Source organism: Phaethon aethereus (assembly GCF_964289735.1).
Source record: "Phaethon aethereus genome assembly, chromosome: 5".
NCBI lineage: Eukaryota > Metazoa > Chordata > Aves > Phaethontiformes > Phaethontidae > Phaethon > Phaethon aethereus.
In genome coordinates, this window is record NC_138579.1 from 9,637,096 (window position 1) to 9,654,886 (window position 17,791).

Genomic DNA, 17,791 nt, shown 5'->3' on the forward strand with positions numbered 1-17,791 from the left:
GACTTTTGAGTATTTGGGTGTATCTTCTGCATGGTTACTTGACAAGAGTATGTATGTACATATATACATATAGTATTATGTGCTAAATGCCAAAGTGCTAACTTAAAAATGAAGCTGTAATCAGTCCAGAGAGAGGAGCATTGCTGACTATGAGAGCCTGTTCTCCTTTGTTCAAGAGTTTTTTGGGAGCTAGATGCTATTTTCTTTTACAGATAATTTTGTTGTTTTTTCAAAGAGTTTAGGCTATACTAAGACAATGGGCTCACATACAACAAACTTGTGTGCATCTAAAAGCTCGCACAGGCCTGTCCCACTTCAATTCCACTGAGATGCAACATTTGATAAATATTTGCCAAATTTACTATCTGTCCATCACCTGTAGCTGAGGTGTTCAGTGCTTGAAATACATGTGGCTTGATGGAAAAGGAGGAGCAACTTTTTCCAAGCATGTGAGTAACTTTTTAATTAGAAGTCTTCACTGAAATCGTAACACAGTGATAGGAAGGATACCTGTCAAAAGGGTAAAAGAAGCTACTGTTGAGGCTGTAGCTTCTAAGCCAAGGGAATTCATGCCAATTCCAGTTAGAAGAGTGCATTTATAGAGAGGTCTTGTGACCGTTACCCACCTCTGTGCAGGAATTTTCTTCCTGTGCCTTTATCCACTCTCACTCTCCTTAATCTGTACTGAGAGAATCAGATGCGTTTGTGTTCAAGACCACCACAGACACACACGCCCCTTCAGACACGCTCAGCTGGGCACGTAACTGCCTACCTTTGCAGCACGCGAACCAGCAGCTCACGTATTGAGCATCATCACAACAGCATCCAGAGATATGTGGCAGTGCACAGCTATTGGCCATCGTGGTGTGCTGGCTTCGTTAGCGTAGCTTGATGTCTGGTAAAGAGTTCTTGTTTTCAGTAATTCAGCTGCCTTACTTTTCATTACTTTTTTAAGAGAGAACAGGCACAATTTGTATTGCGGGTTACTTTACTTTCAAGGTGAAAATGAATGCAGCTTAGGAAAAGGCAAACAGAAAACCCTTCTAAATTAAAGGTAAACATTTTTCCATGTTATACATGGAAAAAAAATTGGTTTAGGCTGCTGTTGAATATTCTTTCCAAGGTCATTATGAGAAGAGAGATTTATTAAAAACAGTAAGTATTTCTAATTGGCTCATTTGTTATGATTGTCATGCCCTTGAGGAAAAACACCTAGGTTTATCACTCTCTGAGAAAAACTAAGGGTAGAGTCTATAAAATGACTGCTGATAGTGGACAGGACTATGTTTCTGGAAAAAACAGGGGTGGAGGAGAGATCCAGCAGCTTTTCATTCAAGGTGGCTTATTTCTATTTAGTGATTTTGAGTGAACTTAAAGACCCTATTGCAAGTATTTCTCTCATATCTGCTCCTAACTGTGAGGATGGGATGTGTATTTAGATAGTAGCTGCCAGTATTACAGCTCTGGGCTGAATTTGTGATAAAGCCTGTCACTGCACTAAGCTTCAGCTGTAGGTCTTGACTCTGGCCATCCAAGTGGGGTGCAGTTTGACAGGTGTGTCAGTCTTGCCGTTTGCTGGGCAGGCTGGAGGTTAACGCAAGATGATGTGTGTGAATGGGCAGTAGAAGCTTTCAAATATAACCACAGGATGATTTTGATCAACTTCGCTTACACTCATGGTTTGTCTATCTTCAGCTTAGGCAACACCCAAAAATCCTGAGCTTCCACACATGTCAGCTCCCTTTTTCATGAAGGAAAAGAAAGGCCACCAATGGCTAGTCTGACTTACCTGGCAAGGGAACCGCTGTAGTTGTGGTGATAGCTAATGCCCTTTGTAAATGCACACAGGGGACAGACTACAGTATCATCACCCCTGTTAACTGTACTGTAGAGGAATTAACAGACACAAGCCATAAGATCAGCAATGATCAAGTACACAGGATTTAGGGCAAGTAAAAATGTTTTATATTTCACAGATTCATAAACTGCTCTAGTTTAGAACATTCTGTTTAAGTCAGCTGCAGTCTGCAAGTTAGTTATCTATATACAAAATAAATGCACAGTACGTGCGAAATTTAACATTTTTCTGCTAGTTGCAGTCTCAATAATTAAGTCAAATAGCTTATGAATAAATAAAATAAGATTAAATTCAAGAGCATTCCTTCACTTATTTGTATAGCCTGATGTAGCAGATAAGTAAGTAGCGTAACATTCCATACTGCTGCAGAGTTCATAGTAAAACTGGAAAAAAAAAAATCCCTTAATGTGCATCATTGCAGTATTGGAATATAATCAAGGTGAAATGCATCATGCGTAGAAAATGAGCTCAGGTATTTGTCCTCCTTGTACTCCTGTTCCGTTAGTACTGTCTGAGGAGCACTGGAACTGGAAGGTCACTTTCCCGCACTGCACTTCAGTCATTCCCTCTTGCCCAAAGTAACTGAGTTCATTACCATCAAGAATAGCACTTACATTGTAAAATGTGTCTTGCTCAACCTGCACAGGGTGTTCAAACCACACAGAAAAGGTGTTACTGGAGCCGTCAGAGGTAAACTTTGTCAGATTTTGAGCAAGGACAACGCCTAAGCGCTTCAGTTCAATTTTGACACTGTATTCAGCTTTGCCACAGCTTGACCCATACAATCCCAGTCCTGCTATAAATATCCGTTTGTCTACGGCAAACTGAATACTGTCACACCGCCCTCGGTACCTCCACTGATTGCTGCGATATGCAGACGACTGAAACCGATGGCATCGCTGAGGTACAAGTCCTTTTCTTTTTGTCAGCGGAAACTCTAGTTTGGGTTTATTTGCGGCCGTGTACCATAGGAATATGTTGTGAGTTTCCTCAAGGGTGAGGATGTCGGACTGGGCAGCTCCGTTGGCAAACTCTTCCAGAGTCATGGTCGGAATCCGCACCAAGTACAAAGCTTTTCCTAATACATTCCTCTTGTTGCGTGGCGTAACAGGCAGCCCTTGCCTTTTGCATTCAGCCTCTGCCCAGTTGAGAACAGCCTCGAAAACTACCACTTCCTTGGTGTTGAGTGCCTCCCGGGTTACAATGATCTCTAGTGTTTGTTGATCTATCTCACAGAAGCCCTCTGACTTCAGTGCCATTTCTGCTTGAGCATCAATCACTTCCCAGCAGCGCTGCGTCAGCTCTGGCTCCTCGAAGAGCCTGCTCTGAGACAGCAGGACACAAGCGTTCTTCGCTTCTAAACTGGTCTCCAGAAAATTGACGCAAGCCTTTGCTAGGGCCGGCACGATGTACTTCTTGGCAGCATACAGCGTAGCCAGAACTGTGTCAGCTTCCAGGTCTATTTCATCACTATACATGTATCTAGATGGGGGGGGGGGGGGAAAACCCACAGTTTTAGCGGGGGGGGGGGGAAATAGGCCATGAAAGATTGATCTATAGTCATCTTTGCTGGCAGTGAATCTGACATTCACTATTTGTCAGCACATTAAGTAAACAATAATAAGTGTGTATTACACAACGCCAATTAGAAGATGTCTATTTTATAAGCTACTTTGATTCTGTCCACGTAATTAGTAGACTTGTAGTGGTCACTTACTTTAATAGGATTAGAAAGGCTGCAGGTTCCACATCTGGTATATGGATTTCAGATTTGACCTCTGCGAGATCGCCATAAAACATAGCGTAGAAGACAGAGCTACCAACTGCCAAAACATACTGGAAAATAAAGAGAGAGGAGTCTCAGTAATATGTATCGGTAATAGCTGAGCGAGCTGGCTTTCGGCAAGAGCTACACTCAGGGAAAGTTAAAAGCTGCAGTGGAGGCAGAAGACTGCCTTAGAGTGTTCCCTTTAATTGCAGCGTATGTGAATTACTTCTGGGATTAGACAAGAGCTGTAATTAGAAAAAAAGTGGAACCTAATTGTAAGGCGGGGGGGAAGGCGATATGCAGAGCAGTATTAAGAAGCCAAAAATTATCTGCACAAACCTTATGGGCAGGAACTTTCTTGGATGCGCCCGGCGGGCCCACGATGAAGTGAACGTCAGCCATGAGTTCGTTATTGAACATCAGCGCGTTCCTGCGAGCGAGGGGAGGGGGGAGAAGCCCTGTTAGCCATGGGCAGCCCCTCACCCTCTGCCTAGCCTCCCGCCGCCATCCCGTCCCAGGGCGGCCCAGCCCTCAAGCCCAGCCTTGGTGGGGCAGCCCAGCCCTCACGCCTGGCCTCGGCACAGGTGCGGAGAGCTGGGCTGGGCACCTCTCCCGCCCGCCCGGGGAGAGTCCGACGGGGGCCTGGCCCTTACCTCTCCCGCAGCGTGGGATGGAAGGACTGCCAGTTGGCACTCTCCAAGTTGTTGTTGTTGAGGTTCTGGAGCTGGGGCGGCGGGGGCGGCTGAGCGCTCTGCTGCAGCTGCAGGGCGTTCTTCTTGCTGTTGGCAGCGGTGGCGGCGGCGGCAGCGTTACTGTTTGCAATATTGGTGTTGGTGCTGGCAGGGTAAAGTTCTGCAGCCATCTTCTTCTTCAGGGACAGGGGCACTATCTCATAGCATCCTGGCACCTTGCCGTTTGACCTCACACTCTTTTTGGACTTCTTTAAGGTCTCTGGAAGCAGAAGAAAAAAAGTCAAACACTTCATGATCCTGCCATTGAGGCAACCATGGGGCAGTGGCATGAGCAAGACAACTAACAAATCCCAAAAGCGAGTCCCACTATCTGGATATTTTGCACGCTTCTAGATGCAGGGTGGCTTTTTTTTTGTTTTGGGGTGTGTGTGCGCGCTCTCTGGTTACCGGCCCGGCGCACCTTTCCCGGGGGAAAGGGACGATGCTGTATCGGACCAGTGCCAGCGCTCACCTTGGCTTGAAGCAGGGTCCCAGCCGCCACGGCACCGCCACGGTTGCCGTGGGGAACCCGGGCGGGGCTGGCAGGCAGTTCCGTCCGCGGAGGAAAGAGGAAAAAAAAGAAAAAAAAAGCCAAAATCCAGCAGCAAAACCCCACAAATCCAACCGAGGTGGTGGGTCAGGAGCGACAGTCAATCCACAAATCCTGCCAGCGCAGCAGCCCGGCGACGGTGAAGCGCAGCCAGCCGCCCGATCCCCGCTGCCAGCGACCGCGCTCCGCTCCGTCCTTCCCCGCCCGGCGGGGGCACATCCGCGGCGGCTGGGCTGGGCCGAGGCGGCGGCTCTCCGCAGTCCCGCTCCCGGACGGCCCTAGTGCCGCCGCTGCTCGCACCAACTTTCCTTCTTTCCCCACGGCGGCGGCGGCCGCCGCCACACGGCGCTGCTCCTCCGCGTTCCTCCCGCCCGCGTCGGGGGCGTTGCTGGCCGCGGGGCGCCCCGGCTCCTCCGCGGCGGGCGGCGCTGCCCTCAGCGCTGCCCTAGCAGCAGCGGCGGGATGCGGCGCTGCGCGGCTCTGCCGGGCCCTGCCTCCGCCTCCCGCCCTAATAGGCAGCCGCCGCGCCGCGCGTCACGGCTGCCCGCGCCAATGGGGAGCGCCGAGGCGCGGCGGGAGGAGCCGCCCTCCGCCCCGCCGTGTGTCAGTCTTCCGCGCGCCCCGGTGTGCCCCCCCCGCGCCCGCCCGGGGGCGCTCGGCGCCGAGCACCGGCCCAGGGGCGCGTGTCCGTGCGTGGCGCCAAGCACCGGCGTGGGGGCGCGTGTCCGTGCGTAGCGGCGGGCACCGCCGCGGTCCCGCCGCCGCTCCGTGCCTCCCCGTCGGCTTACTGCAGTGGGAACAAGGGCGGGGGGGGGGGGGACGGACACGGGGGACCGGCCCGGAGGCTCCCGAGGTGGGGCGGAGCTGGGAGGGACGGGCGGCCCCGGGCGCGCACCGCCCTTCCCGGCCGGCCCGGGCGGGGGCGCCGCCGCGCCGCGCACCGCCCCCCCCCCCCCCGCTCCGCCACTGCGCAGCTCCGCGCGGGAGCGGGTGCTGGGGGCGGCCGCGGGCGCTGGGGCACGGACGGACGCGGCTGCTGAGGTCCCGGGAAGCTGCAGCGTTTCCCCGTTTTTTTCCGCAGCCCCAACGCCGCTGTGCCCGGTTGTGCGGGCCCTCCCGGGCCGGGTCCCCGCTTCAACGGGGACTGACGCCGTCGGCCGCGCTCTCGGTGCCAGTTCCCGTGGGGGTGGTCTGGCAGCGGGGCACGGCTCCGGCTCCTCTCCCCGGCCGTGCCGCGCCAGTTACCTGCTTTGGTCGGGAAGTCACTCTTTTAAACAATTTCTGAGAATTTTTTCTATATGCCTGTTAATGACCGTGGCATCTAGGTACTTCCAAAGTCCAAGTTCCAGGTCACAAGTGGGATAGAGAGAGACGGGAAAGTCTTCAGAAAAACAGATGCTCCTTTTTTAAAAAAGCGAATAATTTTTTTCCTGCTACCTGCTGCACGGCCCCCCAGTCCCCGTTCAGGGAATCCAGTGGGGTTTGCCCCACTTGAACGCGCTCCTGTGCCAGGGTTTCAGTCCCCGGGGTCTCTGCGAAGGCAAGGGGACTCGCTGGGGAGCAGCACACTCTTGCTGACTCCACGCTTGTTTTTGTACCTGTGAAAGGATTCAAGGCTTTTGGGTTTTACAGCTTTTTAAAAATACTTTATTTTTTTTAAAATGTTTGCATCCATGCAGGACGTGTTTATGTTAACCTAGGCCCTGCATTTAATTTATGTATCAGTAGTATTTTGTTCTAGCCATTTATGGCCTCTTTAAGGCTTGTCACTTAAAACCGACCTGCATATTCATTTTCTGGCTGTTTGGTAGCTTCAGAATTTAAATTGAGGATGTGCAGTGTTTGGTCAAATGACCTGTGGGCATGAATGCCAGCAGAAATGTCTGAACAGCTACAATGCGACTGTGGAAATGTTCCCGAAACTCGGCTCTGGAGAGAAAGCTGTGAATTGCCTCGCTCTGCCCCGCTCCTCGGCCGCAGGAGCTGAAGTTGGGCCCTCTCCGGATAAGAAGGGATGGCAAAGCAAACCGGGCGTTGCTTTGTAACATCGCACGCGTTTCTGTAGTGCGAAGAGCAAAGTTTAAACGCCTGTTGAACCCCAGGCTATCCCCGCCGAAAGGGTTTTTGCTTTTGTTGTTGTTGTATTTTGGAATTGGTCATTTCTGTATAGTTTTACGCCATCATACTTGGAAATACAGAACAACTGCCCTTAAGAATCATGGGGATCTGTTAGTCGTTCCTAAATCTTTGATTTTTAGGGTCGCATTTAGGAGGTGACTGCACTCTAGGATTTATTTGGTTTTGAGAGACATGTGTTTGGAAGTTTTTGCTTGATAAATGCTTTCATTTAATTTGCTTCTGCAGGGCTGACAGGCGTAATCAAATGGGATCTTGGTAATTATGGATAGCAACAGGGCATCATTGTTAGAACTTGGTGCTAAATAAAACTGCTCTGATTAATTGTATATCTGTAAGATTGTTCCAGTGTTTCGGGCTGAATTTTCATCTCTATCAGTTTAAGTGCCCACATAGGGGATCCGCTAAGGAAATTGAGTTGAGACTAATAGTTAACAATTTACCGTACGTCATGGATTTTCGGTCAAGTGATAAAGGGCTGGCAGGAAATGAGAAATTGATACCTCGAGTAAGAGTAAACATGTGTTAAGTGCAGCTTTTACAAGATTGTTTGATAAATTATAAATTGGTTTAGGCGAAGCACAATCCGTACTGACACATTTTGGTTTGTTTCAAGCTGATGTCACCAACACTTGAAAATAGGTTTGTACATCTGGAGGCAGGTCCGTGGCCGATGTAAGTTGTCATAGTGCTGTTGACGTTAATTGGGTTCCAGCAATTTATGCTGATGGAGAGTACGCCTCAGTATCTGTAATAAGCAGTGTTTGGTATTGTTGGAACATGAGTCTGAGAAGGCGCTGGAACTAACTTTAAGGATTTAAGTAGACTGTTGTTAGGGACATGGCATTTTAAGCAAACAAATTTTTTTCAAAGCTTAGTTTGTAGTTAGGTGTGAGATGAGACATGCAAGTTACCTTATTTGTTACTTTGCAGGAGATGTTAAAAGCTTTGGGTCTAAGTCATGTCCTCATTCTAAGAAAGCTTTTGCAAATGCTGAGCTTTGTGCATAATTTCACTGATACCGGTAACACTGCTCACGTGTCCGAGTCAGCATGTGGAGCCTTGGACCCTGAAAAGCATGTAAGAAAAACTTTGTGCAGCACTTTAAAGGTCTTTTTTCTATAAAGCAAGAAAGGATTTTGTTTCAGCTTAACTAAAAAGGTGCTTCTAAAGCTCAGTGATCAGAGGATCTGGCCCAGCAGCGCAGTCAGTGGTGTTTGCTGAGACCACAACAGCCCTGCAGTACTGCTGCTCAAGTACTGCGTTTCCTAAATGAAAGGTTAGCATTAGAAATAATTGTATTGCTTTCTGTTGCAGATCCATGTTTATATATTCCTCGTTTTGCACACATGCTTGAGTTCGGGGATAAGAACCACGAGGTGTCCATGACGGCGCTCAGGCTGTTGCAGAGAATGAAGCGGGACTGGATGCACACCGGCCGCCGGCCCTCGGGGCTCTGCGGAGCAGGTATGTCGGACACTGGCTGTATCGCTTCCCCCGCAGCGGGTTGGACGGGAGAGTCTGGGAGTTGGGAACGGATGAGGACTTTCTAATTTCCTGGGTGATGCTATATTCTCTGGGTTTTGTGCTGTCAGGTACCTACCGGTTATACAGGTCTTCATCGAACTAGTTTCTGAAACTCAAACTTCGTTTTTGCCCTTGCTCCTACATTACTTGCTCAGATCCTTTGTATATTACATTTTGGATTTTTTAACCTCCTTTATGGTGCTCCTCTCACCCCCACTCTCTGCAAGCTCTAGTTGCTAAAAGGGCTTTTTGTCAGCTAAAATGACACCATTAGTGAAAGCACTTTGATTTGTGTCTTTACACAGAGTCTTATGCAAGAAATGCCCTCTTTGACCTGTTCTGTGAAATTATTTTCCTCTCGTTCTTCATCTTTTTCCAAGATGATGCTTACAAAAAACCTACCAATTTGGGAGGGATAGGTTGAAAGGTAGTCAGCACCAGCCAGTGAGGTCAAAGTAACGAAGAGTATAGTCACAGAGTTCACCTATATGCTTTATTTTACTTGAAAGATCTTACGTGTGCATGCTGGAATGAGAAATATCACTCAAACCTCAGGGAACCCAAGACTATGCAATCTTCTTGAAATTTCTAGCCTCTTTTTGTTCATAGCACTTTGCTAAAAATTGGAGTATAGCTTCTATGGGAGACCAGCCTGGTCTTTGATTCACTGCATAGACTATACCCACATGAGCAAGTAATTTGATTCAGCAGCCATGGATCGATAGACTGAAGCAGGTGGTGCTGAGTCCCATAAACCCATCCGTGCAATACGCAGTTCCTGTGGTTTACTGTGGACTGGGTTTAGTTTGGTTCCCTGGCCCAAATGTCTGTGCCCTACGTTGTAGGGCTGTGTAAAGGGCCAGTTGTTAGTTCAGCTCCTGATGTTCCAATGAAGAGCTGAAGCCCTTTAAACAGATGCCTGAAATGGTGCTCAGGTTTAGTTTCCCCTGAAAGGAATCAGTTTTGCATGCTTAAAACTGTCCTGTGCACCGAGCCTGCACGATGAGCAGGCGCGATGCCTCAGAATGGAGCTAGTGCTCTGCATCAACGCGCTAAGGTAAATACAGCCAGTACTCGTTGTCTAGCTGTATAGAGGGTCTTGCAGGAGAGCATTTGGGCACTTGGAAGATAGTGGTGACAAGAAGAAGGATAACAGCTTGAGCAGATTCAGTGTTTCACTTCTGGACGACTTAACTGGAGACCTTTTATATTCAGGACTAGTAAATTCTGCTAAAAAGAGAACTTTGAAAATGTGTGATCAATGAGATGTCCTTGTGCTGTATTTAAGCAGCTGACCATGGTTTCCCAAATGCTAAAGCACAGAATTTTTCAGGGTGCAATTTGCAGTCAGCTGTTTCATTGGGTAAGGAGCAAAGTTTGTAAAGTCAAGTCAATCACCTGTATTCAGGGACGCAGCTGAGCATAAGCATTTACAGCTCTTTAGCTGAAGGCAGGGGCAAAGAGAGAGTGTAGTTATCTGATTGTTTTCTGCCTTCAGGAAATTTTCCTCTTTTTGACATTGACTTTCCCTGCTTATTCTCTAGCTCTGCTAGTGGCAGCAAGAATGCATGATTTCCGACGTACTGTTAAAGAGGTCATCAGGGTGGTCAAGGTTTGTGAGTCTACATTAAGGAAAAGGTCAGTGCAGTTTTATTGCTTTTATCTTTCCTTTACCATACTGAAAAGCAGTGTAGTTTAAAATGAATGTATATCAGAGAAAACCAGGTTCTTTTCCTTTGCAGAAGTACCAAGAATAAAATAAGTACAACATGTTTTAGCTGCTCACTTTTAAGTAAGTCACTCTTATGTAAGGCCTCAAATGCTTAGCAAAGATGGTAAGGAGCACTGTGCCCATTTAACAGGTGAAGAGTTGAAGGCAAAAAAATGTTGGGTCAGAAGTGTTAACAGTGTTGTCATGTCCTCAGAAGAAATAATTGATGGATTCTCAAAGCCGAGGGCGTACTGTGGGATTTTTTTTTTTTTATTTCATTAATCCAGCATATAGTGCTGAGAAGTCTTGTCCTTTAGCTGTTATTGAGCAGAACTTTTCAAAATACTTTGCTAAAATGTTCATTTTCAATAGTGTTGCACTGCTAATAAATAGAAGACAGCGCAGTGAGTCAAATGGGAAGTTAACTGAAGGTGTCAGAAGTGGAATTATCAGTAGAATGTGAGCCTGAAAATGGGAATTTCCCAATTACCTTTGGCATGTTTTTCTTTTAAAAATTTAGTAATATTTTCCACATTTTGATGAAGTAAGCAGTCATCCAGTTTCCCTCACTTTAGTTTTGAAAAGTTGTAATGTTTCCTTTCCCCATAAGTTCAGTAAAAAATGACCTAACTGTGAAATACCATGCTTTCTGTTGCCACCAGTAAGAAATTTTTGTACCACCGAGATATTCTGAAGTTTGTTCCACCAAGGTCTGTGTTTAGAAAGTTCCCCTAGTGTCTCTCTTTCTCTCCACCTTGCTGAGACCAGTGTAAGCACATCCAGCCAAGTCTAATACTTGTTAATAATATTCACTTCTTAATTGTGAAAAACGTTTTTTGCCCCAGGTCTTAATTTGTGGAACAAGAATGATAGTGTTTCCCTGCCACGCATGGGTGGTATAGGGATAAATTCAAGGTGTTTGCAGTGCTTCAAGGTACTACAACTGTAAGGATGGAACAGTGCAAATGCCACTTTTTTTTCCTCTGGTCAACAGATCGTGTGTTTTAATGTGCATTTTGTATGATTAATGATTTATGAACCCACAATCTACTTCATGATGCTTTGGTTAAATAGCTAAAGAGTTTATCTTACTAAGAAAATAAGCATAATAAATTAGAGTTGGAAGGTAAATTAATTGGAGCAATTGTTTCAAGCGAAGAAATCTTACTTCAAAATTCATGCTTTGAAGTGTTTACTCAAGTCACATACATCAACTGAAATGACAGCGTTATTTACTTTGACAGGGTAAACGTGACAGCTGAATTATTTTCAGGCAGCTATAATTACAACTGTATTTATCATGAATATATAAATTTGATTGATGTTTTTCAAATAAGAGCACGTTATATAGTATTTAACGAAGGCAAATAGAAAAATATCTTTGAATAACCCTTTCTGCACTCCAGTTTTTTTCCTCTTTCAAGAATTCCTCTAAGAATGCCATCAAGTAGAAGTTGTCTAAATTAATAAGCACTTGTTTCACATTCTTAAAAATTTCTTTGCTTCTCAGTTTGATGTACAGGTTTTTTTCCTGTTAATTATTGCTGTAGTTACTTTGGTTTGTAAAGAGCTACCGCTGCTTTGTGCGTTGTGAAGGTGTTGGGCGTAGCTGGCTGAACTCTCCCTAACGGATGGCGTTAGACGCTACGCACACTGCTGATGGCTTTGCCCCAACAGCTCTTGAAGTGAAAACAAACAGGAGTCCAGCTAATGCTGAAACTTCCAGCCTGCAGGTTCTGCTGTGTGGTTTGATTTAGCTCCCAGTTGGCTATGTAGCTCTTGGGGAAGCACAGACCATTGAAAGCTGAATTTGCTTTTGGTGGTGATGGGTTTCCGTGGCAGAAGTCTGCAAGGGAAGGGGCGGCACCGACACAAGGTCCCTTCTTTCCCCGGCCTTGCAGAGGCTGCCCAGCAGTCTGGGTTGATCAGTGGCTTGGCTGAGGATGCGGGAGCGATGCTTTTTAAGAAAGCTCTGCTTGGCTTCCTGTTTCAGGAAGACCCTCAGCAAGGGGTGGCAGCCCTTCTCTAAGAAGGGCACTATTTCTAATCCTATGCAATGCAGCTGATGCAACTATGTAAAAGGGGATTAGTTCACCCCGTTGTCCATCAGCTGGAGAGCATCACGCCCGACGTGCCCGTAGTCTAAGCGTCTCTTTCACTGCTATGTGTTGGGGGAGTAGCTCTTAGGAGGAGGTCCACAAAAATGTGACGTACCTTCAGGTCATAAAAATGAATGACCTGATCAGAGAGGCAATCTGTTTTGAAAGGAAAAAAGTGGCAAAGCATGGCCCGCAGATCCTTGTCTTTGAATCAAGAGTTCTTAATTTAACCATCTGTTTGGTTAAAAAACAGTGTGTTTTGGTTTTAGTATGCATGGGGTTTTGGTAGGATCTTTGTAAGGAAACTTTGTAGTTACTTCACAGGGCCTTCTAGCTCTATGTTTTGAAGCACACAATTAAAATGTAAAGCTTGTTGCTGTTGTTGAAAATGAACGTATTAAATATTAATAAATGCATTGATATTCTATCTCATTTCCAGTCTAATTGAAATGATATTAACTTATATATCACTTTATATACTCAAAGTACTATACAAATATTAACTAATTAGTCAAATTGTTATTTTCTGTGTAATCATCTGTGGAGATAGCAGAAATTAACTTTTCATAAACCCAATTTTAGTTTAATCCTCACATTTATGCCTATGTTCAATGCACCTGTCTTCACTGCTGCCTTTTTAACCTTTACATACTCTGCCCCTTCATCTGTTTATTCACCTATTGCATACTTTCTCTGCATATTAAATTCTGTCTTATCGGCAGTGAGAATAATTTTTGTGATATTTGTCCATTGTGGATTATCTAATACTGTGTGGCCCTTATGCCTGTTTGAAGATCTTAGGCAATTCTTCAATAGAAATAAATAAAAAATCAGCTTATCTTTGTTAACACTTGCATTTAACTTCTTTGGCTTACTCTCTTTATCTTTAAATTGAGCTGCTTTTTACATAAAAAATATTTCTTCTCAGTTCCATAAAGTACTATCTGTTGAAAAACCCATTTATGATGACCTTTAGAAGAAGTAAAACTTCATTTAGAAGGAATTGGAATGAAAGGCCAGAATGGGTTTAAAGGACTCGTTTTTGAGGTGCATGTTTTTTCTCACAACAAAATAGCATTTTGGAGAAAGGAAGACAAGACTTGTTACGAAGGAACTCCATTTACCAGTTGGAGATGCTGCAGGGACTTTTATAAAGGGGGTCCTTTGCTCGTATCCTGGGGACCCAGCTACAGCCCTTTCAACGTCTGCATTGGTCATTTTCTGGAAAAATCAGAGATTCATGCATAGAGATAAATGTATTGCCTGCAGCTTTTCTTATTTTCATTTCTGCAATATATAGCTCATGTAGACTTCATGTCCAAGCTCCCAGTGCAGGCTCAAGCCGGGTAGATGCCCGTGAGAGCAGGCAAAGCGAGGAGCAAGTCGATGCATGAATCCAGAGTCAGGACGGGAAGAGAAGGCCAACGGGGTCGCGCATAGCTGCGAGGTGGCTGCGAGGTTACATTTTCCAAAATACCAAAGCCATATCAAGGCCAGGACTGAAGGGAAAGGCGTGAAGAAGTCTGTGTTCGGCCGTGATCCAAGTAAAGCTGTGCAGAAGTCCTGTGAAATGTAACTGATAAATTAAGTGGGAGCTGTTTACCCAAGGTGTTTGAGCACGGAGAATGGGTAGAGGATGCTCAGTACGTCAGAGTTGTGTAAGTGCTCGTGGTTGAAGTGTGGTGTGGGGAGAAGTTTTCAGAAAATTGGGAAAATGACTTCATGTAAGGGAGCTTGTGGTGGTGTCCGCTCTGATCTCAGCTCAGCAGCCGTGGAGCTCCTTCGCTGGCTGCTGTTGTGATAAGCTAAGAAAGTAATTGAGAAATATTTTATTTCTCCAGTTAAATAATTTCAAGTGACTTATACATGATTTCTAGAACTCTTTCAAGTATGGCAAGTAAAATACAATTTGATCCATGCAGGTTGGTATTGCATACCTTTGTAAGTTGGATTGTCTGTTTTAATGAAAAAAGGTTTTATTTTTGAGGAATCCAATTTCACAGGCCATGTTCCTTTTTATAAATCCAGCTTCTATACAGCTAGTAAGCTAACACATTAATTAGATCCTAATATATTTTAGTATTTCATACTTATTTTAAAAATGTCATTTGAAAATTGTTTGGTGTCTGTTACTTTTGAAACAATAATTAACTTATTAGCACTAACTTGGGTTTAGATCTTGTAAACAGTTTTCTCTGTGTTTGACTCCTCATCTGAGCGGCTGTTAAGAAATTAAGCAGCGCGCTATTTTCCTTTTCCAGGAGATCACAGAGTGTTTTTGACAGACCACAGTGGAGGAACCGTGCTAATGAAACTAAATTTTAAGGAATGTTAAAGCATTTTGTTTTGTTAGCATGATGTGAACACTTGAATCGGGGGAAAAAAAACAGGAACCAAACATTTGAGGTTGTTTAGACTGGCAGGCTTCTGGGATGGCCAGGGACCTCTGTTGGTGGGATTCTTGGTGGGCTACCCCTGTGCACAAGCGTTAGCCCGAGTTAACCGTGTGTGCGTTTGCAGAATCAGAGCTTTAAAATTTATGCTAATGAATTTGTGATAATTTTAAATCTCTGTTTTGACGTGAGCAAGTAAAAGCAACTAATTCTAAAGGGTGCTTTTATTTAGCACAATAAATCTTTCAAGATACCCATTCCTTAATACCAAGAAAAACGACAGAGTTGCCAGCAAATGAGCACCGTAAATTATCAGTCACCAATTAATTTGCAGTAACTGACTGTGTGTGTATGCTCTTAGTCCATTGCAAAAAGAGGTGAAATGTATTGATGTAGTACACCGTGGAATTTGTTTAAGTGAAAATATTTCTCTTTACAGTTGCATGGGTCCGGCAACACAGACAGACTAATTTAGCACAGCTCGGGTGATGAGTTGCAAGTCGCAAAACACAGTAACTGAGTCACCTCTGATTTTGTGCTTACCTTTAGTAATGCGATACTCATTCATATAGGCTTTAAAAATACCTTTTCAATATTGCTGCAAGTACATGTAAAATTATATATACGTACCATGATTGCATATAAGGAGATTACACTTCTGTTTATACTGGTGGATACTGAAAATTTTTTTATGTCATGTAGGAAGCATTTAATAACTTTCTGATACATGTTCTGTGTTCAATATCACTTTTAGGGTGTGTGTTTACATACTTCCATAAACAGTTCATGCATAAACAATGTATGGCTTGGAAAAAAATGGGGAGAGAAGGATGATGCAATAGACTGTTAAATTTGTAGCATGAAAAATAGTGATGGTTTGCCACATCACTGCGAGTTCTGAACGTCTCTCCTATGAGTGAGTGCACAGTGGTAGGCAGCACTGATGAACGTTGAGTTAAAACAGTGGGGATATACGGCAATATTTTGGTACTTCACTAAGATACAAAAGTAAATCCCTTACTTTTCCAGAGTTTGCAAATGTTGGAGTTGTCAAATCAGCTGATATATTACTAGAATATTTGTAATTGATATGACAGTTAAGATTATGTAGATACCATGTAAGTTATTACCTAGGGTTTTAATTATATTGTTAATTTGGGAAGAATCAGGGGAATTTAATTACCACCAGCAGCTTATCTTGCAGTAAAATTTTTAAAATTTATTTCTGCTAACTATATGCCAATATTCAGATTAGTTTTTTTTAATCCATTAATAATATATTTTAAGTACTTTAAAAAGACCTGTCACAACAGGTAACGTAAAAGCTGACTGCTTGGGCTAAATTTCACATTCATTCTTTAAAACAATTGTCTCTGAAGTTATAATTTGCTTACCCTTCTGTATAGAGGTCCGGCACAAGATACCTCTGCTTTATGCTGCCCGCTTTATAGGACTAGATGCTGATTGTGTATCCATAGGAGGACACTGTGGCTTTTCCTAAATGGTCCCTGCTTAGAAGTCCCTCTTGGACTTTGAACTTGGATCCCTGAAGCATTTGTGAGTTGGACTCCAGAAGACCTTGTTCTTTTACGTGCTTTGTCGCACCCCGCTGCTGCAGAATTTCAGTTAAACATTAAAACCAAGCAGCTAGCTGCACACAGGCGTCTTTTTTTTCCTTGTCTGTAGACTGGATTCATAAGTCTTCACTGGATGGTATCCCTGAAACAAAACAAAGTGGAAAAAAAAAAAAATTGCTCTTAACTTCAAAATGACCGACCCATTTTCCCTTATTGGGAGCTAAATTATGTGTGAACAGAATCAGTTTACTGTTTTGTGCACAAAAGTGCTTTATCAGAGGATGAGGTGTGGTTTTGTCCCTAAATGGATGAAACAAAAGCTGTGGCAATTTTTCTTGGAAAAAAAAGGTTGGAGTTAGGGGCAGATGACACCAAGCTCTGGAAAAACTTTTCTCCCAAAGGAATTTGCTTGAAAGAGTTTGCTGTGAGAAACTGTAAGGGTTTCTACTGGAAGTTGAAGCTTAGCCTGAGCTGTAGTGGTTGCCTCTGCTTCGACTATAAATAGAAGAACTACTTGTCTGCCAAATTTCAATTTTTAGAGCCCTTTTGAATTTGTGCCAAGGAAATAATATCTTAATTTGTATATGTGTTTATTTTCCTCCTTCTATGCATAACTCGAAATGGCAACTCTTATTAGATTTTTTTTTTTTAGATTAACAAAAGTGCAAAATGAACTTGGGTATCATTTTCATGTGGGACTTGAAAAATAGCCTGTAGCTATTTTTTTTTTTTCATCAGGGCACTCCCTCTCCCCTGAAATTATTGTTCTTATAATTAAGGTTGTGTTGGTTTTTCTTAGCTGCCAAACTGATGTTACCTTGTTTCATGCGGTGTAGACTGCTGCTTGCATCAGTTTGTTGCCTTGGTGGCATGTGGCCAAACACTGGATAAAATTAAATAAATGTTTAAAAATATGTAGACAGGATATCAGCCAATGTAAAATGTTGAGGCAGGCAAGTGGTTGGCAAGTGCAGGTATTTATTTATATCAAGTTGAAGGAGAAAATGTTGAGTGAACAGCTCGCTCTCCCACAGAGATGATGCTCAAGCTGTGATCCTGACCATCAGGGATGGTTCTTCATTTCAGGAGGAAGGCTACAGCCTTGTGGTTAAGACCGGCGAAAACTGAAGGAGTAACGTGCTGCTCTAAATGTGGGCTTGCCACCAGCCTGTACCTACGGCGTCACACTGCGGCCCTCACCGCCGGGTGGGCAGCCCTCACCGCCGGGTGGGCAGCCCTCACCGCCGGGTGGGCAGCCCTCGCCCCGTTTGGCTTGGATCAGGACTGAGGAAGAGGCAGGACTGGATGCTGGTGGCCACATGTGCTGTGGGTTTGAGCTCCTTGGTAGCACCACCAGCAAACATGACGGAGCTCTGCCCCGTCCTAGCGCAGACGCACTGGAGGTTTTAGGAGAGACCTGTGCTGCCATTTTAGCTCAGGG

General features: G+C 44.7%; 2 protein-coding genes across 2 annotated transcripts in view; one reads left to right on the plus strand and one right to left on the minus strand.

Annotated features, from left to right (window-relative positions):
- BRF1 (BRF1 general transcription factor IIIB subunit) overlaps positions 1-17,791 on the plus strand; it is a gene marked incomplete at its 3' end in the record, with an annotated part of 127,133 nt that overhangs the window by 35,455 nt on the left and 73,887 nt on the right. Inside the window, exons 4-5 of the mRNA XM_082000668.1 lie at positions 8,361-8,510; positions 10,115-10,208. Coding sequence (XP_081856794.1) covers positions 8,361-8,510; positions 10,115-10,208 — 244 coding nt within the window. The remainder of the gene's footprint in view (positions 1-8,360; positions 8,511-10,114; positions 10,209-17,791) is intronic.
- BTBD6 (BTB domain containing 6) lies at positions 1,992-5,304 on the minus strand. The gene is made up of 4 exons (XM_082000696.1): positions 4,280-5,304; positions 3,966-4,056; positions 3,576-3,694; positions 1,992-3,340 (listed from the first exon to the last, which is right to left on the minus strand). The coding sequence occupies exons 1-4, from the start codon at positions 4,645-4,647 to the stop codon at positions 2,308-2,310; spliced, it is 1,611 nt and encodes a 536-aa protein (XP_081856822.1). The 5' UTR covers positions 4,648-5,304; the 3' UTR covers positions 1,992-2,307.